This window comes from Panthera onca, chromosome A1 (assembly GCF_046562875.1).
Source record: "Panthera onca isolate mPanOnc1 chromosome A1, mPanOnc1 haplotype 2, whole genome shotgun sequence".
Classification (NCBI taxonomy): domain Eukaryota; kingdom Metazoa; phylum Chordata; class Mammalia; order Carnivora; family Felidae; genus Panthera; species Panthera onca.
The window spans coordinates 235,545,198-235,571,925 of NC_138339.1; the positions used below are offsets into that span (position 1 = coordinate 235,545,198).

The 26,728-nt window shown below is 35.3% G+C and overlaps 1 protein-coding gene across 2 annotated transcripts in view; it reads right to left on the reverse strand.

Annotated features, from left to right (window-relative positions):
* NUP58 (nucleoporin 58) overlaps positions 1-26,728 on the reverse strand; it is a 49,560-nt gene that overhangs the window by 4,528 nt on the left and 18,304 nt on the right. The window contains exons 6-15 of one of the 2 annotated variants that reach the window (XM_060637507.3): positions 26,040-26,064; positions 24,876-24,941; positions 24,386-24,560; positions 21,180-21,259; positions 19,058-19,176; positions 18,548-18,630; positions 15,616-15,817; positions 10,137-10,235; positions 8,442-8,537; positions 5,040-7,199 (exon numbers count right to left, since the gene is read on the reverse strand). In XM_060637507.3, the coding sequence (XP_060493490.1) occupies positions 7,030-7,199; positions 8,442-8,537; positions 10,137-10,235; positions 15,616-15,817; positions 18,548-18,630; positions 19,058-19,176; positions 21,180-21,259; positions 24,386-24,560; positions 24,876-24,941; positions 26,040-26,064 (1,115 nt within the window). In that variant the 3' untranslated portion in view covers positions 5,040-7,029. Of the gene's footprint in view, positions 1-5,039; positions 7,200-8,441; positions 8,538-10,136; positions 10,236-15,615; positions 15,818-18,547; positions 18,631-19,057; positions 19,177-21,179; positions 21,260-24,385; positions 24,561-24,875; positions 24,942-26,039; positions 26,065-26,728 lie in introns of those variants that run through there. The other variant, XM_060637508.3, reaches the window with a different exon arrangement.

Genomic DNA, 26,728 nt, shown 5'->3' on the forward strand with positions numbered 1-26,728 from the left:
ATCTAGGAGAAAAATTTTTAAAAAGAAAAAAAAAATGCACTGGCCACAGGGATTTAACTTTTCTTCTGCCTTCTGAATATGTGACAATACAGAATGCATTAAATTTGGAAATGACAGTGAGCTGAACGTGCCATCATTTGAAAATGAAGTTCTAAAAGACTTCACTTGAATGACACCAGGGATATCAGACTTTGAGTCTTAGCATCCTCACTTAGGACTTGCAGGACTTTGGGCAAATTAGCTGCTTCTCCCATCTCTAAAAGAGAAATGATCCTATCACCTATCTTAATGTCACTGCAACTCTTTTCAAGGTCTGCCATTCTCCAATTACAGTCTGGCACCAGCCACCTAGCTGAATCTTCTAAAGACAACTTCATACAATTAGGAAGTTTTAATGGTAAACAAATACAAAAGACTACAAATTGTAAAACTTTAAACGTATTAGGGGCACCTGGATGGCTTAGTTGGTTGAGGGTCCAAATCTTGACTTTGGCTCACATCATGACCCCAGGGTCATGAGATCAAGCCTCGCGTCAGGCTCCATGTTGAACAGAGACCCTACTTAAGATTCTCTCTCTCCCCTCTCCCCAGCTCACATTCTCTTAAAAAACAAACAAAACAAAACAAAATAAAACAAAACTTAAACTGTCTTAATTCTTTTTTCCCTCTCATTGACTTCTCACTCTTTCCCAGAAGTCATTAAAAAAAAAGACCGATAAACTTGGGCAATTTTAAAACTTAAGATTTCTACTCAGCACAAAAATAAACCATAAATAGGTGTAATGATTAACTGCAAAACATCTGCAATACATAAGAAATTATTTTAAGTGCCATAATTTTCATTAAAAAGTTACATGGCTCCAAGACTAAAGGTTTAAAATTGTTAATTTTCCCAAACATCTCTACAGATAGGAAGGGATTACATCCAAAGAGCTCTTACAAATAATTTTTAAAAGCTGGTTACTACCTACACAAAAATGTTGAAACTCATAAAGAAAATAAATCAATGAAACTGGATACCATTTTCACTGATCCTACCAAAATTATTTCCAAAAGCAAAAAAAATATAAGCAGTCGAAATATTCACCAAAAGAAACTGGTTATGAAACAGAGTGTGGACATACATGCTATGCAGTTATGAAGAAAAACAGTAACAGAAGAAGAGAAATTTAACAGAATCTTCCTCTGGGAAGTGAGGTATTTGTTGCTTTTTATTTTCTCCCTTTATCTTGTTCAAATGTAAAATTATCTTTAATTAAATAAATCTGTGGTTCTTCAAATTCAAATTGTTAATACTTCATTAAAAACAGGGGCTCCTGGGACTTGGGTGGCTCAGTTGGTTAAGCATCCGACTTCGGTTCGGTCGGGGTCATGATCTCAACTGTTCGTGAGTTCCAGCCCTGCCTCAGGCTCTGTGCTGAGAGCTCAGAGCCTGGAGCCTGCTCCAGATTCTGGGTCTCTTTCTCTCTCCCTGCTCCTCCCCCAAGTGTGCTCTGTCTCTCCGAAAATAAATAAACGTTAAAAACAAACAAACAAACAAACAAACAAACAACTAAAACAAAAAAAAAACCCCAGGGGAGCCAGGGGGCGTGGCTCAGTAGGATAAGCGTCTTTGGCTCAGGTCGTGATCTCACCGTTAGTGGGTGGGAGCCCTACCTCAGGCTCTGTGCTCACAGCTCAGAGCCTGGAGCCTGCTTCTGTCTCCCTTCCTTTCTGCCCCTCCACCGTTCGTGCTCTGTCTCTCTCAAAAATACACACTTTAAAAAATTTAAAAAAAAAAAATCCTATTCATTCACTGCTCAAAGCCACCTATTACAATTTTCTTGGGAGTTCCCCCGGGCCAAGTTAATTTCTCCTCCGGGCACTCAGTAATTTTCTTTGTATCTTTATCCTATCACTTAATAAAAAGCTCACATTAGAGTATGCTTACTTATAATCCTCAACTCTAGAAAAACAGCCTGGTCTTGAATTCTGGCCCATTCACTTACTAGTGACTTGTGCCTAATTTCTCATTTGTAAAAAAGAAATGATAGTACCTACCTCATAGGACTAAGGAGTAAATGAGTTCATGTATGGAAAGCTCTTAAGAGCAGGCCCTTGCCTCCGCTTAGCACTGATGTTAGCTAACATTACTGAGCACAGAAAATACCCCATTGCTATTTATATTCCTCTAAATTCCCAGCACTGACTTGCACACAGCAAATATTAACAAACGTTTTACTGAATTTAACCGACTTGCTACCAGGGGATTCAAAGGGTTGAGGACGACAAAAACAAGGTCTCTGCAAATTAAATTTACAGCCCGGTCTTCAGGACTGCGACCTTTGTGAGCCTGGTAGGTTTTTTGTTGTTCTTCATTGACAGATTAGGTAGCAGAGAAAGAGTGCATTAGACTGAGTAAAGTAGGAAGAGGCAAAAAAAAAAACACATTTGGCCCAGGACCAACTTGTCCAGTAACCCCTACTCTTTCCTCAATCTGCTGCTGTCCCTCAGCACCCGAACTTCTCGCCCATTTCCACGGTCTCCTTGTGCCAGGTAAGGTTCATCTCTCTGTAAGGCCAGAAAAGGATCGGGTCTCACCCGTTCTGAGCATGTGGTGCTCTCGGGTTACAGCAGTCAGGCAAGCCTTCCTGGAAAAGCTTTCTTGCTAAACTTCTTACCTTCCGAAGATTCAGATAGTCCAATCTGCTCCCCCTTACCCTAAGGTGGGCAGACCGCCCCTCATGCTTCTCTACGAGCTTCTTCATAGGGAAGCAGTGGGAAAGGTGGCTCCAGAAGCCCCGCACCTGCTACCTCCTCACCCAACACCCTCCCTAGGATGCCTCCCTCAAGTGCCAGAGCCCCTTGTACTTACCTTGCTTTGATCTATGGTTTATTGTATACCTGGAATTTTCCATATAAATCATGTAATGACATTACCTTGGGAGACTTTGAGGGCTTAGGCATGAAAATCAGCGTGCCATTCCTGTCACCGCAGAAAACCGCAGCTCCACGACTTGACAGACATGTGACCTCCAGTAAATTGCATAAAATAAGCCTCAGTTTCTTCATCTAGTAATTGGGAGTTTTCTGCTTTACAGGGTAACATTGAGATTAAACAGGGTAGAGTATATTAAGTTGCGAGTGTGGAGCCCAGAACAGACGTGTTACACACTCAATAAATGGGAGACACCTACAGGTAAAGGTGACTTTGTGAAGATTGAAATTAGGCCCTCCAGCTGAGATTTTCCAGGACACTGACCCCCTGTTACCAAGTCCCAGGGCTGTATCCCCTAAATAACTTCGTGGCGTGTGTTCCAAAAAGGACAGTGCAGCCAGGATTATGCGTGGCGAGACCAGGGCAAGGCACGGAGGAAGGGGATGTCAAAGCAAATGTGATAAATCATTCAAACCTAAGTATTTCACACATGAAAATCCCATTACAATATTTCTAAAAGCATTATTCAAATTCCCACAATATTTGAGATTAGTAAGACATTAACTTGGGTTTACTGTATCATCACAAAAGAACAGTTAACCTGCTTCTGTAATAACGTGAATGACCTTGTACCAAGTGCAGGATAAAAATCCACACTCAGAAATAAAACCAAGACGCAGTTAGTAAAAGCTTAAACAGGTATCTGATAAACACTGTAAAACCTTGCAGAAAGAATAAGAGTCCTAATATATGCACCTATCATGCCATACATATTAAGGTGTCAACTCTCCCCAGATCATAATGGATTTCATTTGTATAAACCCAATCAAAATCCCAGTAAGATCTCTGAAAGAAAAATATGGGTACTCAAGCTTATCTTAAAGAGTAAGTGTCTGAAAATAGCCACCCCGCACAAAAACAAAAACAAAAACAAGATGGGGCAGCTCCCCCATCAGGTACCAAAACAAAGCATCCAAGGACACTGATTACAGCAGTGGGGTACTGGTGCAAGAACAGTGAAACTTGCAAAGTATCAGGGGTTCATGCCATCCAAGTGCTTTATAGAAGATTCTATTATTAATACAACTACCCATCTTTATTATCCCCACTTTTCAGATGATAAAGCTTAAGCTCTAGAAAAGTGAATTAACTTCCCCAAGATCACACAGGTTCAAGGCAAGCGTCTGAACCCAGCTGACTCCAAGAGTCCAAACTACCTCATAAGAGAAACATTAACGTACATTATCTACAGAGAGCATTAAAAAAAAAAAACAAAAAAAAACCTACTAAATAAAAATGGACAAAGGATACCAACATGCAATTACATTAACATGCAAATGGCTAACATATATATTAAAATGTTCAACTCACAAGTAGTTATTATGAGGATTGATAATATCTAGGGTTGCAAAGAATACTAGGAAATGGGTACTCATACATGCTGTAGAAGTGTATTATTTATACAGCAGTTTGGGGAGGCAATCTGGCATTAAAAAATACAATTTATATGCATTTTCAGCAATTCCTCTTCAAGGATCAATCCCAAAGAAACATTAAACATAAGAGCCACATACAGCTTTTTCTGTAAAACAGAAATACTGGAAAGAACCTAATTGCCCAACCACAGAAAATACTTTAAACAATTCATTGTACATCCATGCCACGGGATGGTACATAAAAAGTAAATTACATGCACTGACATGGAAAAATGTTGATGATCTATGGTTAAAGGAGAAAGAAGACAAATCAGAAAGTACACAGATTTCTTTTAACCGATTTGTTACAAAAAGAAGGACCTAAGAGAATGATAAATGTGAGAAAACTAGAGAGAGGAAATATTTATATGCATATGTTGAAAAGGGCCATTTTTTAAAGGGTTCGAAAGAATACACACCGAAATATGAAGAAAAGATACTCAGGGGGAAGAAAGTGGGATCAGGCCCTGGAAGCTGAAGGGGACTTTCACATTTTACCCAATATCCTTCTATCTTGTGTTCACTCTACAATTTTTCTAAAAAGCAAGATATATAAATTGGTAAAAACAAAACACTAAAAACCAATCACAGAGAATAAAAGAGCAATAATAAGAAAATTACATATTTAGAACAACTACTGACACCTATAAAGATTCAAAGCAACTGACACAATAAATTTTATTGTTTACATAATGATACGCTCAGGACAGAGTGAAGACATTGGAGACAATGACAACACATTAAACTCCTATCACAAATTGATCTGTTACAAATTTCCAGTGGCTCAACATATTAAAATGTATAAGATATAAAGAACAAAATTAAGAAATATAAATATTCAGATTTTTGCAGCACAATGCAATGTCCTTTAAAAAAAAAAAAAAAGCTTGCTATATTTGGGTATTTAATTCTGACAGTAATTCAAAACACAAAAATCCCACGTTTTCCTACCCTTCCCCAAAATCTGGATCTGGGGATTGCAGTTTTAGAGAAGAATGCAAAAATAAAAACTTCAGTGTTCCAAAACAAAGCATTTTCCTTATTTTAATGCATCAAGGCGCAAAAGTTTCAATTCCAAAAAGCCAATCACTGCTATATGCGGATAAATAAAACAGATTTAACAACACTTTAGTAATCAAACCCAACTAACATTATACTAAAAATATGTGTGTGTGTGTGTGTGTGTGTGTGTGTGTGTGTGTGTAATACCTATTTTAGAAAAAAAGGTGCCTTGGTGAAAATGATTCTGAAAATATTCACTTGATGCACATTATGTACAAAACCTTCTATATAAAAAATTATACTATTTTCAATGAAATTCCATGTTCACATCCCATTTGAAAACTGTACTTGAAAGATAAAGTAGGTCTACTTAATGGTTTCTGTGTGAAATCATAGCTAAGGCAGTTCTCTTTCCAAGGGCCTTCTTTTTCACCCACTCGATGTCACTAATACTAATATAGACAAATAGTGCACAGATGCAATCTGACATGCCTTATGTGTTTTTACCTGGAGCTCTGTTCACTGTTAAAATGGGGTAGTTTATAGTTGCTACAAAGAATACTTTTTTCTTAAAATATATTGTTTCTCTATTCCAAATTAAGCACTTACTTAAGACATTAAGAGGCTGATAAACCACTCCATTTGGTGTCAATATCAATAGCCCTATAAGAAAGAACTCTGTACTGGAATCGCTAGAAAAGTTTCCACTAAAGTAATAGTGCATCCTTCACCTGCATAGAATCAATTTGGCTTAATAGCTCTTTGCCCCCAGACATCAGTCTGGAGTTCAAATATGCTCTTGAAGGTTCATCTCGGATATGAGAAAACATCTCATACAGGCAAATGTGAGGGTGTATGGGGTAATAAAAGTTGTTAAAATCTGTTGGATGATTCTTACAGCACTCCTCATTCAGAGCAGCTGCTATGGAAAAGCCTGGGGGCAACGAAGCGGAGTTGGTCAAATATTTACACCAGTAACCATTTCATTAAGTCTGTAAGTAAATTAAATAACTGCAATGACCTGGTACCTCTAGCTCATCACTCTACAAGCACTGAGGCTTTGAAGCTTAAAAGGTGAAAAACAGAATACCCTTAGAAAAGGGGAACAAGTCTGAGGCAAAAGTTGTAGGTCTGTAAATATATATTTTATGTGAACACACAACTGTGTGTATTATTCTGTATATATTTACATACATATTCACAAGATGCCCTGCAGTGTAGTTCAAAAGGCCTTTATCAAGGAACAAACTGATTCTAGTATAGGACTTAAGAGTTCATACCATCTGTATAAGAAACAAATGTGCATATATTCACATCATGTAAACCTTATCAACAAAAACATTGCTATGACACTAGGTTAAATAGGCTTTACTTATCAGTGATGTAATCAGAACATTGCTCACACTGACCATCAAAAAATAACGAAAAATACACAACTGGGTTTCAAATTCACAAGAAAAAAAGATGTCTACCATGGCAAACAAGAACACAGTTCAGATTCCAGAGTAGGGAAAAATATCAAAACTTTATAAATCTCCTGGGATGCAATTTAATTACTGCATCAATTTTAGAAAAATAGACTCATAGAATGAACGATGCTGCTATGAATTCTCTCAACCACATCAACCCATATGTTTATCTTTTTCCTCTTTTGTTTCCAGCTGGAGGTTTCTTCAACTGAAGGAGTTGTCCTCCTGTTCCAAAACCTGCAGAGGCAGGATTGGACACCCCAAATGTCAAACCAGCTGATGCCGTGATGCCAGGATTGCTGAAGTTAAACCCAGATGTACTTGAGCTGCCAAAGCCTTATGTTTAGGGAAGAAAATATTCACATCAGAAGTTAAAACACAAAAACAAATATAAAGAATGGGGACAAGAGGTAAATTTCTAGCTAAAAGAATATATATTTATAAAAATAGCCAATATATTAGAACACTAAATTTGTAACATGGAATTTTATAGGAAAATAATTTAGCTAACAACTAAGAGGCACCTTTAGAGACCTAAGTTTAGTGACCCAAGCCAAGAGAAACCTTAGCACAAATAACTGAACTCTAGAAAACTTCAAGCTGCCGGATACTTTCTTGTTAAGTAGATACGCCATGGTGCCTTCCTTCTCAGCCGCTCCAGAAACATATTGTCAACATGTAGAAGATGGACCCACTCCTGTAATCCTAAGTCCTCCAAGAAGGCCTCAACCCATGATTTTCAGGACAATGAACACCCCAAAGAGTAGTACCCACTGTTCTGATTTTATAGGAACCCTTGCGTAACTAAGATCAAATGCTATCACTGCCTACTTTATTAATAGTACCGTATTTAGATTATAATCCCCATATCACTGAATTCTATTATCTTACTCTTTGGGAACTGTTGATTTTAAATACCACTTAATATTAAATGAAGTTGCTTTAAAATTCCCTCAATTTAAACACAGTAAGTATTGTGTCATTATTTTAGACATGCTACTTATCCCTAAACGTTATAAGTGAAGCCATTATTTACAAATATAGAGAAAATGGAGAAGAAATTTGGGATTTTCTACTAGAGGAGTCAAAAGATTACATACCTATTTCAAAAATGAACAAAGAACCCAATTAATCATCCATTATAAGAGTAGGACTTTTAAAACCAAAGGGACTTGCAACTAAAGAACATCTCTTTGGGAGAGAAATCATTCTCCTAAACAAATAAACACTGGGTTAAAGCTTTCACAACAATGGGACCATTTGTGTAATAATGAAGAGACTTGTTTAACCATAAAACTAGTCTATGGGTTCAAAAGAATCTCTACTTAGTTAAAAGAGGATATAATTACTTATTGTCTCAAACTAATAAGTCTTGTTAGAGATATTTCACAAACCTGACTTTTAGTTTCCAAGAGAGATAAAACTGTATGATTAGTTAGGCTTACACGCTTCATTGTGGGGGGTAGAAACTGAATCAGGGATTGCTTCTGGCTACTGGAAATAACAATCATTATACTTTTAAATTACATAATTTGCATCTTTAAATTTGCCTGAAATTCAGGCCAAAAACACACAAACCTGCACTAAGACTTCCTGAGGGTTTATTTGTTGTTCCAAATCCAAATGTGGAGGCCCCTGTGGTGCTGCATCCAAAACCAGAGCTAGCTCCAAATCCTAGTGAAAGGGTAATAGAGAAATATACAATGGTACGTAAAACAGAGATTAAAGGTTACTGACAAGTAAAACCTAAAATTATCAGAGGTCTAATAAACACAGTGCTATTACACAAACCTGCTATTTACTCTTGTGCATCAGACTTCTGAAGAATCAGATTAATTCTGAAATGAACATTTTGATCTATTGAGACTAAGTTTAAGACCCATCAGTAATTTTTATACAGAACAAGCTATAAAGAACAAGATCGTATTAGTATTTTCTCTCCCAGATTGACTAGAAATTTTAGTGACCACTGAAATATGGTGTTAGGTCAAACAGATATAAACACATCTACTTAGGGATATTTCATTTTGGGAAAAAAAAAAAAAAAACTAAATTCATAAGTAAGCGTGACATGCACAAGAATTTAAACACCAAGTACCATAAGACAACTTTTACTCTGCTTTTTACCAAAACCTTTTCACTTAAGAACCTTCACCATTGAAAAACTGCATAATTACAAAACGGTTAATCACATTAAATCTACTCAGCAACACAGGCTCCTGCCACATACCAGCCGATTTGACAATTGAGAAATTTCGAGTGGGAGATCATTTTTCTTTCTTAATAGTACTAGTCATGATTTAAATACAAAAATATTTTTCGTCATATGAAGTTCAAGAGATTCTGCTAAGTACTTAAAGACTTGTCTCCATTCTCCTCAAAGTCAAGTGATCTAAAAATAAAATTCAAATTCTTCTTAGGCTACTCTGCAATAGTCTATCTAAAATAAGGAGTCTGAGACAGTATTATAGCCTATGACGCTAAGAAATATGATGGCAAACTGGATTATAGATTATAGGAAATATGCTGTCTACTATAATTCTAGTAATTCCAATAGAGTTTACTATATTAAGTAACCTTGATTGCTCACAAACTTCCACTCTTATGATGATATATTTTAGTGGAAATAATATATTCATTATATGACAATATGCTTGTCAAAATACATTCTACTGTCAAATACCCATACCACAGAACTGTGAATACATTTATATGTAGCATGATGATTGGCAGAAGACTTACCTTACTAGAGTTAACTTATAAAACTATTAATTGTTATGTATACAAGTACGCATAAAGGCAGCTATGCCAAAAATGCTTAGCAAAAGACAGAAGCTGAACTGTCCAATTTATAATAAAATTATTTTCTCATCTAAAGTGTTCATTTACAGAAAAAGAAGATAATGATTAGATGTCCAGAAGCAGTTTGGACTCTAAAATGATGTGATTAAGACTACTGGTTTTTTTTTTTTTTAAGTTAAATTTATTAAAACTAAGTAATTTGCAAGTTCATATTTTAGCATATTGCTTTGAAAATACGAACATCCCTACCAATTAATTTTACTATTCTTTTTTTATTTACTATTCACTGAAGATGAAATGATTTAAGTTCTAATTCTAATACTAAAAAGCACTGATTATGTTTGGAGAGCTGTTTTTGCCAGATGGAACCTTAACTACCAAAATAGCAGACCCTCTTAGAAATTTTTTACAGGCTAGTATCAATTCAAATGTATAATAGTCCAAGGCAATATTAGAAAAGTTAAAGTGTACCTCCAAGGTTTGAAGAACCTAAGCCACTTGACTGCAAGCCAGTGCCAATACCTGAGCCGAATGGTGTTCCAAAACTAACTCCCAGAGATGGCTGTGGCCCTGGTATAAAAAAAAAAAAAAAAAAAAAAATGGGGGGGAAAAAAAACAAATTTGCCTTACTCTTTCAAGATTAAAATTTCTTTATGAAATTATTTTTAAAATAAACAGTGATTAATTTTAACAAATTCTATTTGCTAAAAGCCAGTTTTCAGGTATCTCCCCAGCCTGATTTACCTAACCAAAAAAAAAAAGTTTTTTAAGTAACTTGTTCACACTAGACAATTAAAAGAGGCTTAGCACATCGAAAGATGTTATGTTAACCTACTAAATAATTTGAAATCTTTAATGTATTGTAAATTATAGTTCTTTTGGTTTTCTTTCTAAAATGATTTTAGATCTCCCCACTTGTTTTCTGATAAAATTAGTTGGTGTAATCAGTAAAAGGTTTTTACTTTTTTTTTTAAAACAAGCTCCTCATCGTTAGAGTCAAGTCTCAACTGATCAGAGACTGACGCTAACGTGGCAAAACTATCATGTTACTTCATAAGAGTAAGTACCAAAAAAACTAGGCATTTTTTATACGAAATATAAATGATATATACAATAAGTAGATAAAAAACAAGACAATGTTTTATTTCATTAAATTTATTGTTCATTTTAAAGCAAATCAATTACACAGTAACATGACAATTCCAACTTGTTCACAAAAAGTGATAATTGAGTCTATTATTAAGCTCTGCTACATTACACCACTTATCACCTGATTAAATAAGATAATGAACATTTACAAAGGCACCGCTGTGTACCTTGACAGATTCAATACATTCAAGATTTCAATTCAGAAGTTTCTTTCCAACATTTTGGAAAATGTACTCAGATGCAGAACAATTATTAGTCATCCTTTTCCCATTCATTAAAGATTTTGTCTGAGTCTGTTTGGCAAGAATAGCATCAAACTTACTAGCCTCTCTTTTTTTAACTACTTTTTCTTTAACTAAGCAGAATACAAAAATCTAAAAATCTCTCATTTGATAAATAATTTATGAAAATTATTCAATAAATCTCATAGTACAATCTTCAGTCTTGTCTTTTTCAAGCACAGTGATCAGTGCATCTCAAAGTTGAGGGAACTGCCAAAGTAATATACAGATTGAAATTTAAACTCTTCGAAAAAAATCAAAGCCTTCAAGTTGTTCAATGAAGAATGAGGTTTGTATATTCAAAAGGTAGTGTACAATTACAAAGCATTAAAAAAAAAAGAAAAAGAAAAAGAAAAAGAAAACCGAGGAACTATATTTTGCTACCCTAGGACAGAAACTGGACTTTTCAAATAGCTTCTACCCAGAAAATAAAAAGTAAGAACTAATAGCAGCCAGAGTTCTTATACTACTATGAAAAAATAAATTAAAAAAGGATTTAAATTTTTACATCCAGTTTGAGATCAATTTGAGAATAAAATACCTGCCTAGCAGCTCTTTTGTAAAATGTTACTGTAAGAAAAAGAAACTAAGCATATTACTTTCTTATTTCTAACAAAAATAATACGTAGAAAACACACGTCCAGTTTCTTTAACACTGAGAGACTTAAGTGTCACATGTTTATAGGAGGCACTGCTGGTGGAAGGCCCTAAAGAACAACGCACACCACAGCCCTCAACCCTACAAGTCGTTAAGAGTTACTCAAATAACATGCTTTTTGTTGTGTGTGGGTCTGTTTTTAAGAGTAACCCTAATCATCAATATTCAGAATATAGGTCATCAAGAACTCTGACAATGACAAGACTTTCCATTGCACAACAGGTACATGATACTTTGAGTTTTGTACCTTCACACAAATTCTGAAGGCAACATCATTTATAAAACTAGTAGGCAAATGTATAACATTTTTTAATATCAAAAACATGATAAATATCTCCCACGCCAAAGTATTAGCATATATTACACTCTGGCCACCATATAAATTAGTTTCACTATTAGAAAGCAGAATCTAAATCCTTCAGGCAAAAGTCACGTAAACAATTCAAGAAATCTGTTTCAAAATCTGAATAGTCATTCAATGAGAGGCTTAGTTCCATAAATAAAACCAAGTTAGTAGTAATATATCCCAATAATTGCCCAAAGTGAAATCTTCACGTAGAGTAACATTTTACAAAAGTTACCGGATAACATATTCACACACAACAAAATCAAGTTCAGCACTGTAATTCATATTTTCCAGAATAAATTCTACTTTCTTAAAAGTAAAACTGCATTCACAGGAAAAGGACTAAAGTGCTAAAATTTTTTGATAATTTTCAATAATTACTCAAAATATCTAATGTCATTAGTATGATTATTCCTAGGTCATATTTTAAAAATAATTTTTTCTTAAAAACAAAAAATGCCTTTTCCCCCAATTTGAAAAAGTTTACTTACTGATTTAACGGGGAATGTTCCTTTGGTTGTTAAATACAACAAAACCAGAAAACTACAAGAAACTAAAATGAAATACTTAACGTTTCCTATTTAACACTACATCTTAAATGTCCAAACCTACACTAAAAGCTAGAAATTAGGAACTCTAACAAAATGTCTCAGCTCTCCTTAAAAATAGCAGCTAAGTCACACGAGAATAGTCTTCTTATGTAAACATCAAGAACTTTTTTAAAAGTGTCAAAACACAACAGCAAAACTTAATCCCAGTACGTTAGCTTAGAACAATCTATGCTAGGTTAAAATTATATTGGTAATCCTAATGTAAAATGTCTTAAGCTTTTTAAGAGGCTTCAAAAGCACTGATGGACAAGTGTACTCAAGATCTACTTATGTGTAATTTATCCATGTTCTGATGCTTATTTCACACATAATTAGCCCGCTGGTTTTCGTCAGTTTTTTCTTCAGCCTTCAGAAACAATAACCATAAATCACGCAGGCCTAAGACCTATTATATTTTTTTCACTTAAAAACACCAAAGTTAAGAAGTCACTTAAACCCATACCTCCACCTCCAAGAGAAACCACCTTCAGAAGGTGGCAGCCTAAGAAAGCTGTCTGCATTTTTTATATTAATGAAGAATCCATATGCAACTAAAAGCAAAACCCCTGACAATTCAAATCTTGCACATCAACAGTGATACATAAAAACAGCACACAAGCCTTACCTAACTGAATCTAGATGGTCTTTAAAATTATTTGCACTTAAAAAGCAAAAGATATCCTCAAAGTCACAGGACACAAAGATTAAGTCACCGAGTGAATACAAAGCACAATATTTCTCAACAGGCGGTAACTCATCAAAGCGGTCTGTATCTAGGAGACCTCATCCGTCTCGCTGCAGTGGTGACAGGACTGAAATCACGAACATTCTGACTACAAGACGCGTAAAGGAATGCACTATATGGAGCTGGGAAGGCCTTCGAGAAACAGAAGACAAAAAGCAAAATTTTTATTACTACTGTTTAACTTCTCAGTTCTAAAAATCACACAACTCAAAATGTAAACGGGGAAGCCCTCATACAGGCTTCACAACTGCAGGGGGCCGCAGCTGCCCTGAAGCCTGGCAAAAGTCACAGAGGAAATTAAATGAGCAAAGGCTCCGCAAGATGATCACTCTAAATTAAGCCAACGTTCTCCATCACCACGGAGAGCAAACGCCATACTCAGCTCACTGTTTACCTTTGTAACCTCGGAGCCTAGCACATAGCAGGCACTCATATTTGTAGAATGAACATACATCTTCATATGTCCATGAGCATAAAACGTATGAGTGAAAACCTACAAACCTCTCGAGACTGTCTACATAAAGGAATTAAAAAACAAAAACAAAAACCAAAAAAAACCCAAAACACAAAACGTAACAACCCTGACAAGTGGTTTTGCTTCAAATTTAGCTGTATACCACAGAATATAAAATTCACTTATCCCATGACATTTTAAATAACTGACTTTTTAATTTTATTTATTAAAATGGAAATCCCTTATGTTTTAAAGGACACTTAACCAAAACCCATGCTTATCTGATCTTTTTTAGGATTAATATTGGCTCTGAAAGGTAAGTTGGTACTATGTTGGCTTGATTAGCTGGTTAAATAATCATGAGAACTGATAATCACAATTATGGGACTGATTCCTATACTGAATCAGTATGATTATCAAGTCAGTATAGGAATCAGTTCCATAATGACTTTTTTCCTCCATAACTCGAGAATGGAATCCTACACTCCAGCCACGGAGAACTAGTAGATAGCGCCACTATGAGCCACTATTCACACGGGTCCAGCCACGGAATGTGGAGGATTTGGCATAAACCAATCACCAGCCATTCACTGACGGTAAGTCGATTCTGGCATCTCCAAATGTGAAGAACAATTTTTAAACCGCCAATAGTGAAAACCAGAGAATGTTTCCCTAGTAGAGGCAGCCTGAATGCAATCTAGGTATGTCTGTTTTTTTCATTTTTTTTTTTACTTTTTGTATTGTAATTTACTCTTGGACTATATGGAACTCTCAGAAAGACACATGCTATAGGATAATAATAAGGATTACTCAAAAATTTCTGAATGAATAAAAAAAAAATCAATATCCATTAAGACTGTATCTTCTCTGTCATACTTCAAGCCTGACAAAAAGGAGACTGTAGGAGTAAAGATAACAATCTCCCAAAGACACAGGACCAAACTCCACACCGCAGAACTAGACCACAAAAAATGTTTCTTTTGTCAGAAGTGGAATTAAACCAAGGACTCAAATTATCTGCTTTCTAGTATCTCACCAATTATTTTCATCATCTGCCCAGCTTTCCCAGTTCAAACTTCTTAATGTGCAATCCAGAGCATCTCAAAACATCTTTTTCCTGCTCCTGCTACTGTTCTGTTCATTCTGAAAAGGTACAAATAATTCTAGCATGTACTTTCGTCCGAATTTGGTTAAAAGAACCTGTACTGTTTCTAGTCATTATACATAAAAACAACCAACTGATCTTCAACACACCTTCAGTCATAAAAATGTACTTCATCCTAAATGTGGGTACTCTGTAATCACTATGTATGAGGAAACAAGAATGCACCATCTATCAGTATCATATATGAGAAATGCAATAATGGCTGAATTAGCTTTGACTTTAAAACAATAAATGATACAATCACGATTTTAGAACGTGTTATTCTTAAATGTAATTCGGTAGTGAAACACCATGTTCTAAAGGGTATTTATAGCAATACAGCAAATAACATTAAGTAATTCACAATATTCAGTATCTAACTGATGAATAATTATTGCTAAGACTACCCTGCATTTTTTATCAGGTATATGTTTATAATTGTGTCCATCATAATTTTTAGATTATACTGGAATAGCTACTCATAGAAATTTTTCAGTGCTAACACAAAAGGAAGACTTATAAAAATGCACATAAATGTTCTGCATTTTAACAGTAAGAAGCTATAACTTGAATGCATTCAGACCTGTAGCAGGCTGTTGCTGCTGTGTAAGAGTTGCAGCCATGGCAACGGCTGCCGCGTTTGGCATGTTGCTGAAAGGGGTGGGTCCGGTAGTAACTCTGGGTGCGTTCTGCCACTTCTTGGCTTCTGCTCGCCTGGCTTCAAACACATCTACAGCATCTCCCAAGAACATTTTCCTGTAGCCAAGGTACTGTTCTTTTAGCACCTAAGGGAAAGAAAAAAGAAAAGGTTAATCAATCAAGTTCTGTGTTGAATCTGGTAATACGGGAATAATCTAAGTAGGAAATAAGAAGATCAAAGACATTGCCAATGCTATACATTCCCCCTACAGGGCAAATCAAAGTGCTACTAATGCATGCAATGTGAAATGATGCATGCAAGCTCTAATGCTCTCTTGAGTATTTTCTTCCCTAATTTTGTCATGTCTTTACAATAAACTGCCTAAAACATTCTGGCTCCACGAGGCCTCTTTAAAACGAGTTAGCTAGTAACATCTAAAATTCCACTTTCAATATTCTAGTTTTTCACGATTGTTGCCCCCTCCAACATCCAACCTCTTGATAACTTTCAGATGCAAAAAGCTGAAAACATGTACTACATATGTATGTGCTAAATGCCTTCTTTAAAAGGCCTGGGTGACACGTGTTAAAATAAGTGACTTCGGCAGAGACAGCTTGGAGGGTTTAAAAAGGGTTTTCACTTTATCAATATTGTTTGACTATTTTACCACGAGAATGACTCATGTTGAGCTTGCATAACCAAACGAGGAGGGGGAGTGAGTTTATAATTTCAGAGTAAGAAAGAAAAATTACCACGTTCATCAAGTGGGCTCGTTCACCCAATGCAGCATCTGCCTTGATTAAGGCCATTAACTCACATCGGAATTATTAGATACTTTCATTAAGGGTTTAATCAAATTTTGATCAGTTTTAAACAACTTTTTAAAAAGATATAGGATTTTCAGATTTCCTACCGTTCTCAGCAGTAATGTCTTTTTGGTCTTAACAGGTAGAACACTTAGAAATCTTCCTGCTATTTATAGTATTTAAAAGTCATCATCCCCTTTTGTGTGGATGTCAGTATTTGATGTTCTGGCTCCAGACTTTCCTACCTCTTTAATGTACTGAAGCAGGCCTGCCAAGAACTGAAAACTGGGGAAAATGCAGTCAGAAGTAGAGTATGTGATGTCAGAAGAATGAGTTTTATTAGAAGTGATCTCCCCCTAATGCATCCTCTTCTCTGTGTAACTATATGAATATAGCCAAACAATGTTTGGCATTAGTAGTCCATCAATTTGTTCTGCTTCAGACACTGGAAAATAATCACCTGCCTTAGAGACTTGAAAGACAATTGGTTTAAGGAGAGAAAAGAAAAAAAGAACAGCTATCAGCCTTGATTTATATAGTTAATTGATAAAACGTCCAGTTTTGTTAATGTCCTTGGGGCCTGGCTGGCTCAGGTAGTTTAAACCTGCTTCAGCAGATTATCTCATGAAAAACAATACAAAAGGAACAAAAATTAAAAAACGACCTCCTGTGAGATTTCTGTAAGTAAATGAAGCTAGAAATTATACTTTGGTCACTAAATGCAACTGAAAATAAATGGCAAATCTGATCATGGAACATTCTTTGGTTCCTGGGAATGTATATTACAATGTACATTACTAAAAAACAAAAGAAAAGAAAGAGAGAAAGAAAGAGAAAGAAAGAAAGAAAGAAAGAAAGAAAGAAAGAAAGAAAGAAAAGAAAGAAAAGAAAGAAAGAAAAAGAAATAAGAATACCAGAGAGGAGAAACTGCCATTGAAAAAGCATGTATACTTACAAATGACATGTCTGGAATTTGCTTTAAAATGTTCCAGGGGGAAAAAAGCATCCCTGGGTGGGAACTGACAAAGCAAGGCAGGATCCTGATAATGGGTGAAGCGGAGAGTGGGTACCTGGCATTCATTACAACAGTGCCCTTCTTTTTGTGTGTCTATTTGAAAACTTTCATAATAAAAATTAAGGGAAAAAAAAAAACTGTACAACACATACTTCAAAGTACCAACAGAGAATCATCTTTAGTACTTTAATAAACTAATTTCAAGAAAATTCGATAAAAATTCCTCCTTTAAAACTATTTTAAAAATCTGGTTTAGAATTTTAAATATATTAAAGCAAAAGCTCCAAAGCATGCTCATTTCAAAGCTGGTATAATTTATGGGGCGCCTGGGTAGCTCAGTTGGTTAAGCATCCAACTTTGCCTCAGGTCATGATCTTGCAGTTCGTGGGTTTGAGCCCCACATTGGGCTCTGTGCTGACAGCTCGGAGCCTGGAGCCTGTTTCAGATTCTTTGTCTCCCTCTTTCTCAGCCCTTCCCCCTGCTAACACTCTGTCTCTGTTTCTCTCTCTCTCTCAAATAAACATTAAAAATAAAATTAAAAAAAATAAGACCTATGTTAAAATTAAAGCAGCACAAAATACTTTTGCTACTAAGAATGTTTCTTTTCTGTAGTGCTGCTCCTAGTTGTAAAGACATGGAAACAACCTAAATGTCCAACAAATAGGATGGGTTAAGGAAACTACGCATATATATATATATATATATATATATATATATATATATATATATATATACACACACACTGAAATCCTATGTAACTACTAAAAATGATATTGAAGAAATATGTATATCAACGCAGAAAATTGTTTACAATATACTACTGAAAAAAGTTAAGATAGCTGATTGCATAGAACACTTGGATCTTTTTGAAAAAACAACAGATATTATCTGTGATTGTATCTGAGCATGATTGTGGATTGTTTTAGTTTTCGTCTTCATCACTTATATGTAATTTTAGCTATTCCTATAATTAGCATGAATGCTTCTGCTCCGCAAATGAATACTTCACTTGGGTCTAGATATACAGATCCATGAACTGGTAATGAAAACTTACCTTTACATTTTCATGAATAGACTGAAGTTGTGCAGCTAAAGCTACAAATGTTTGATAAATTTTCTGCATAGCCATTGACAAATCTATAAAAGAAAGTTATATTATCACACAAATATACATGTAACATAATCAGTATTATTTTTCTATGACTTGAGTGCAGTTTTTGGTACTAAAAGTGTAGGAGGCACAAGACCACGTCAATATTTCCATGACTGAGAGAAGAGAGCACAGCGAGTTGACTGAGAGCAGGGTGTCTGAATCAGTCATCAGGGGGAGGGGAGAAGGCCCTGAAACTTCTGCCTTGGTCAGCATAATAACAGTTCATAATAAAGCATTTTCTATTTATGGAGAATAAATATCTAATACAAGCCTTAAGGAAATTGTATAGCAGCTCAAGACAACCACTAGCAGTTATGTAGAATATTATGTGACAACACCTTAACCTCTCTTACTAAAAAACAGTGCTATCAAAAAAAAAAAAAAAAAAAATCACCACAGAAAGCATGTTACCTTGAGGGGTTATATGTGAGTTATTTGCTTGTGTGGCAAGATGGTTTTCTAGCTCTTCAATCTGCTGTCTGTACTGCTGAAGCTGTACCTCAAACTGCTGAACCAAGATTCTGAAGTAGCTATACAAAAACATTTACAAAGTCAGATCAAAGTTTTAAAAATGCTATTTTCTTTGCATTAAAATAACCAGTAAATAAACATATGCCCCCATTTAAGTAGGGCCTTTGACTTAGTCTGAGGACATAAGGATATGGCATAGATATTACTGAAACCAGAACCAAAACTTGTGAGTTATCAAGGTATCAAAAATAGATCATGAAATTACTCCAATCATGAAATATCCCAATTAAGAGACAATCTACAAAATAACTTTCTATGCTTTAAAAGTATCAACGTTATGAAAGACAAAGACTGAGTAACTGTTACAGACTGGGAGAGATGAAGGAGAAATGAATGAATGAGAAGTGAATGGGAACCTGGAATAGAAAAAGTACATTAGTGGAAAACAGGAGACTGGAAGAAAAAAATGCACGTTAGTGGAAAAGTCAGTAAAATTCAAGTAAGTTCTGTTGCTTGATTAGTAACACCACACCTATGTTAATTTCCTATTCTCGATAATTATACTGTGGTTACACAGTATTTTAACATTAAGGGAAGAAAGGTAAGGGATATAAGGAAGTACTATCATTTTTGGAAATTTTCTGTAAGTCTAAATAAGTTCAAAAAAGTTTTTTTAAAAAGTGCAATTGTCAACCAGATTTTACAAGTACTTACAGTCCTTATATTTATAATCTGAAAACACTATAGTGTCTGAGGAAAGCATGTAATTACTGCTACTATGCTGCTAAATTTAACCAGAGAATGCCAGATAAATAAAAGGGACCTTGAATAGTATACAAAGCGTGCTGTATGTAATTCTGTAAGAAATGGGCAACTACGAAAGCTTTTTGCAATGGAAAATGATACAATTCACCCCATTTCAAAACCAGCTCTGATGGCAGCATGACGAATGAGAAGGATAAACTACTAGAAGGCCGGTGAGGAACACAGCCCATGCTAATCTGAATAAGATAATCAGAGTATCACTGTCCTTGTTAACATGTCCTGATTTTGATCACTGAACTGTGGTTATGTAACAGAATGTTCTTATGTTTAAGCAATACACACTGAAGTACTTTAGCATAATGGGCATCTGTCTGCAAAGAATTCAAACTGTTCGGGGGGGGGGGGGGTGGAAATATGTATATATATTAGAGCAGGGAACAAAACAAACATAGTAAAAATATTAACATATAAGGAATCTCGATAAAAGATACATGGGAATTCTTTGTTTCCTTTTCCTTCTTGAACTCTTCTCTAAGTCTGAAATTATGTCACCATCAAAAGTTAAAAGAAAAAAGGGGTGAGAAACTAGGAGTCAGACCTCCACCACTCCTCATGCCTCGGGCCCCTCATCTTGAAGACTGGGATGGTGACAGCTGTAGAGGTTTCGTGGAAAATGAGATAAAGTATGTCAAGTGCTAAGTGCACTGCTTGGCCTATGGTAAGCATCTGATAAATATTAGCTATCATTAGCTCTAGCAACATGAAAAAAATATAAAGAGACAAGATAGATACCACTTGGCAACTAGACAGACACACATCCTGGGTGAGAAGACTGCAGGTGGATGTTTTTTATTTTAACTTATCTACATTTTCTAACTGCTCCTTCTGATGATTTATTACCTGTGTGAATAAAGCTATGCAAACAAGTAAAAGGGTTAAACTACTTCTAGAACGCCCTGTTTAAGGAAGGGATTATCATAAAATTATTTTTAAATTAAAAAGTCCTTGTTGGTAAAAATATCTACTATCTGCAATATTTAATGCAGTGGAAAAGGCCATAACATACAAATGAAGTATAACTGCATAACACTGGTTAAAAGCTCAGATCTTAGCCATCACTTACCCTTCGATAAAATGAAGATAATGAACTGCCTTCTTAGGGTTATTGTGAGAATTAAAAGGAGAAATCCGTGTCAAGTGCTTATTAACCCAGGCTTGCTACATAGTAAACTACAAATTCTTGGCCTATATATTGTACTGTTTGGCTTTCCTAAAGTGAGAAAATCCAGTAACTTACTCGGCGGGAGCTGTGTTTTCATGTTGGAGTCCAGGTGGTGTTTTCTGGGTTCTTAAAGCTATTTCAGCATTCTTTAACTCCTAACAGATCAGAGGGAGGGAGGGAGGGAGGGAGGGAGGGAGGGAGGGAGGGAGAGAGAGAGAGACAGAGAGAGAGAAAGAAAGAAAGAAAGAAAGAAAGAAAGAAAGAAAGAAAGAAAGAAAGATTAACCAGTTAAAAGCCAGGTTAAAACTACCAATGATCTCTGGACTGAAACTTCACACAATGCCACGCTCATGCTCCGAGAACACGTCATGTTTAACCTGTTTTACAAGTTGCCAAAACCTCTTTCCAAAGTATACTTTTAATGAAGGTTATGATAAATTTATAATGAGCTGCTATCTATTTTAAGAACTATGGACGTCTATACAATCTGTGAAGTTAATTCATCCACAGCAAAAGACTCTGCTATTATTTAAAAATCTTTAAGGGGCATCTGGGCGGCTCAGTCTGTTAAACATCCAACTCTTGATTTTGGCTCAGGTCATGATCTCATGGTTCATGAGATCAAGCCTCACATCCAGCTCTGGGCTCACCGTGCAGAACCTGCTTGGGATTCTCTCTCTTTCTGCCCCTCCCCTCCTCGTGCAAACATGCACACTCTTTCTCTCAAAATAAATAAACATTTTTTAAAAAGTGCCCTCTTGAGGCCTTTGTGCCTCAGTCATACCTTGTACCTAGAACATAGTACCGAACTGACTTAATTCACTCTCACTAGTATATCATGTGTATTTTGATCCCAACACTTCTGCTGAAGTGGTAAAACAGATCCTTAAAAATGTTCACTGACTCCACGGACTCAATGATATAACCGCAACAAAACATCTGGCACCTACCCTACCCAGAAAGAAGTTTAACTACACTTCTTGTTTAAACTCTTGAGTTATGTACCCCCCAAAATGAAGTATTTAAAAGACTTTGCTTCCACAAGGTTCTGATGTTTGCAACCACAACACTGCTCCTCACCTCAGAATTGCTTTTATTTCCCCAAAAGGCTTTCTTTGAAGAAAAGGGTTTGGCGTTAAAGATTGATAACTTCACTAAGGGAATCAGAATATTTTTTCAATAGATAATTCACTGAAGTGTGGGTAGAGCACTAATTGCCGTAAATTAGAAATAACATAAGTTTAGATCAAATTTCTTTGATATCATCTACAAAATTTTCTAAACCCAACTTAGAGGACTTTAGCCCTAAGGAAGCTTTCTTTGATTCATCGTCTTCTTCATTTGCCACCTTTATATTCTACCCAAACTTTCATTATTTCATTTGCTCTTTTAGTCTTTTAGTGCCTTTCGGGTTGTGTTTTTATCTCTGAAAGACTATTAGCAAGTCGAGTACATAAAAAGTATTCCAAATATTTATGAATAGAATCATCTGGTACTAAAGTCACAACGGATCCCATTGTAGCATTCACCTGAGTTGCCTCCTCTATTACTGTGTTAATGAACTTTTCCATAGAATTTGTACAATTTCATACATTTCACATATGAAATTTGTGACTTCATGTAATGTTTAATCAGAGTCTAATCATTCTCCACCAGAGGCATCACATTTTCTTTCTCCTAGATATGACATATACATACATATATATGTGCATACACACACACACACGAGGAATAAGAGAAAAAGAAACATGGGAGAATATTTTATTTGTGTTTAACCAATGTGTGTAGGCAACCAGGAATTCTGAAAGCAGACAACAAAGGCTTTGAATTCCTTTTTTTTTTTTTTTTTAATTTTTTTTTAACGTTTATTTATTTTTGAGACAGAGAGAGACAGAGCATGAACGGGGGAGGGGCAGAGAGAGAGGGAGACACAGAATCGGAAGCAGGCTCCAGGCTCTGAGCCATCAGCCCAGAGCCCGACGCGGGGCTCGAATTCACGGACCGCGAGATCGTGACCTGAGCTGAAGTCGGACACTTAACCGACTGAGCCACCCAGGTACCCCTTGAATTCCTTTTAAACATCATAGTTTAGAATAGCTACTTTAGTAACACATTTTCATTAAAAATATCACGAAAGTATTCTCCAATAGTTGACTTAAAGACTTAAAGGTAAGCACACACAAATTTCTAATTTTAAAATAAATAAGACCGGGGAATATAATGTACAGCATGGCGATGACAGTTAATAATAATGTATTATATATCTGCAAGTTGCTAAGAGAGTGGATCTTAAAAATTCTCATCTCAAGTGGGAAAGGTTTTTAGCTAAGCATGGTGGTAAATGTTAACTAGATTTGTTATGGCCATTTTGCAATAAAAATAAATATTGAATCATTATGTTGCACAGCTGAAACTAATGTAGTGTTATATGTCAATCATATTTCAAACAAAAAAGACATATAAGCAACTTTAATATTTTTACTTAAAATATAAAAGTAAATCATCTACCATCATTCTTCCCCACCAAAATAGATAAGAACGATATATATATATATATATACACACACACACACACACACAAAGTATGTATTTTTGTATATATTTAATATTTACAAAGCATGATATAGTTTTTATTTAATCACTGACAGACTTTTAAAAAAACGTTTTTCTGTCTAGCTTGTGTAATGCAGCAACTTAGCCAGTGGTCACTCTTAGAAAGCAAACTCGTCAGGAGCATCAACTCTAGAGTTGGATTACAAGGGTCAGAAGCCAAGCTCTTCCATTTATTAACAAAGCTCTCTGCCCACTGTCTTATTTATATAAGGAAGATAAGAGTGCCTACCTCACAGAGCTGTCATGAAAACTAAACTGGATTAATAAATTGCTTAAAATACCGCCTCATATGGGGCACCTGGGTGGCTCCGTTGGTTAAGCATCTGACTTTGGCTCAGATCATGCTCTCATGGTTCATGGGTTCAAGCCCTGCATCGGGCTCCACACTGTGTAGAGCCTGCTAGGGATTCTCTCGCTCCCGCTCTCTCTGCCGCTCCCCTCCTCGTGCTCTCGCTCTCTCTCTCTCTCAATAATAAAAACTAAAAACAAAAAAACACTGCCTCATACACAGTAAGCACTCAATACAAACTAGCGACTATTATTATTACAGCAATTTAAAACTGTACAAGCTATATGTAGTAAATCCTGATTTTATAAAAGACTGATTTCATTTGAAAAAAACATGGCAAAACAAAACCCTACAGTAAAACGACTGTAAGTTCATTTACCTGAGCAGTTTCTATTTTCAACTTGTCAATATTGAGAGTGTTTCTCTGTAATCCACTGGCAGCTAGTGACAGAAGCTGCTTCAGAGCTTTAATATCTTCTTGTACTTTAAGCATTGCTTTTGAAGACATTCTACTAATTTCCTCTTGTACCTGTTTCTGTTCCTTCACAAATTTCCTAAAAAGATACATAAAACTAAATTGAAAAAAAAATACACTTTTGGTTTCCTATAGAAAAAAAGTACCCTTACAATAGGCTGGCCAGAGTCCTGGTGTTTTAAGAAGGAAATATTAAAAATTCAACTACAGTTCACATTCTTTTTTGAGAATGACAGTTAACAAAAATTTAAGTCCTGTTCTGCTTTCTCTCTAGTTTCTAAAAACATTAAAATTTTTACCCAAGTTAAAACGTTTAAGAGAAAGAGATGTTCCCCCTAAAATATATTCTAGCATTCTTCAAAATGACTTATCTAATTATGTTTGACACACTTACTGGAGATTTTCAACATCCTGGCAGATGACAGGAGGTAGATTTTCATCCTTCAGTGCTTTACTATCCCTAAGAAAAATGCCACAGATGTATTAAAGCCATTGAGGTAATAAAAAGCTGACGGCTGAGTTCCACTAGAGTATGTTAAGAGAGAAGAAGATAAAGCAAATATTCCCCATTTATACATTTCATGAATGATTTCAAAGCTCTTTATAAACAACTATAAATTTCTTGACCTTTAAAATAACTTTAACAATTCACCTGACATAGAGAGATCTTTTCTAAAAAGACTGGCACCTATTATAAGTAAACATAAATGCATTTGACTAAATGTTTAAGAAAAAAATTTAGAAAATACAACAGATTAAATATTGAACTAAGTTGCCCCGGCTCAAAAATTCTACGACTGTCATTTCATTCGGTTAAAAAATATTAAAAAATTCTTTAAAGAGTCTACAAAACTTCTCATAATGAGATGCTCCAAATATTTTACTTTATTTTATAATTTCAATTTGTTTTTCAATAAAATAAGACCTAGGAATAGCTTAAGGAAATCATACATGTGTAATGAGGATAGGAATAAGTGAAATTTGGTATGCCATAATGTAATTACCAGTTAAATTTCAGTCACAGATTTGCTAACTCCTTGCTATAACCTCTAGGCAAATCTCAGTCTCTTTCAGCTTCCTATTTATGTAATAGGGCTAAAATACACACAAGATGTTTTAGAGGCATGAACTTGATCATTTATTTACAACTGTTTTATTTAATGTAAAAAGTAGGTGAGAAAATACAAGTGGTAGTAAAAATAATGATCTTCGAACATACGACGTATATGGAGGCTCTTCTCCCTCTTCATCATCATAAAATAAATGGTACTGGTGTAGTAACTTACATCTAAAAGGTATGTTTAGATATAAAATTGGGCATAAAGTGTTCTGGAAAGAATTGGTTTTAAGTTTTCCAAATGATTAAAACTTGAAGATTTGACCATCCCATAATCTTTCCAGAGCATAGGTTTATTATTTATTTTTGACAAAAACTGATTCAAAGAATTTTTCTTCTAAATGCCTATATGGTTTCATTTACTTCCAACCATACCATTTGCCTACTATTTAATAAATAAAACTCAATTAAAATATTTTAAAAGTTAGACTGTAAACTTACTCTGGTCTTGTTCCTGTTTTATCACCTAGAAAATTCAAGAAGCTTCATGTAAAAACAGGTCATTCAACAATGTCTTCCAAATAGAAGTTTCAATTTAATGCAAGCTAAGGTATATACAGAAACTGTTCAGCATTTCTTAGACTGCCTCTTAAACAGCACGTGAGGCCATGACGTGTCACCAACTTGAAACAGAGCACGTTATGGAGACATGTTTGTGTACATATAAACAGACAGTTATATAGCTGATTTGTATCTATCTCATTCAAGGGCCGAATCTTCCTCTTTCAACGGTCTTCCATGAGAAATATTCCGGCCTAGCAGTTTAACTCCTGAAAGTTCTACTTGACACTTTTTTAGATTAGAATATTAAAATATATCAGATGACCTGATCATCTCTAAATATTTTACAAAAGCAGCAAATTTTTTTAAAAATGAAGTCTTTAATGTGTGCAGATATAGCAACAACTTTCTCACTAATTACACCTACTTAGTAGTTATCATTAATAGCATATATCTATATAAGCAGAGGAGTAAAAAAAGCTCCTTCAGCAAAATGCAGTGACTTACTTTCTGCTCTTCCAAAATTTGTCACTATAAAGACCCACTTATTAACATTTTTTTTAACGTTTATTATTGAGAGACAGAGAGAGACAGAGGGTGAGCAGGGGAGAGGCAGAGAGAGAGGGAGA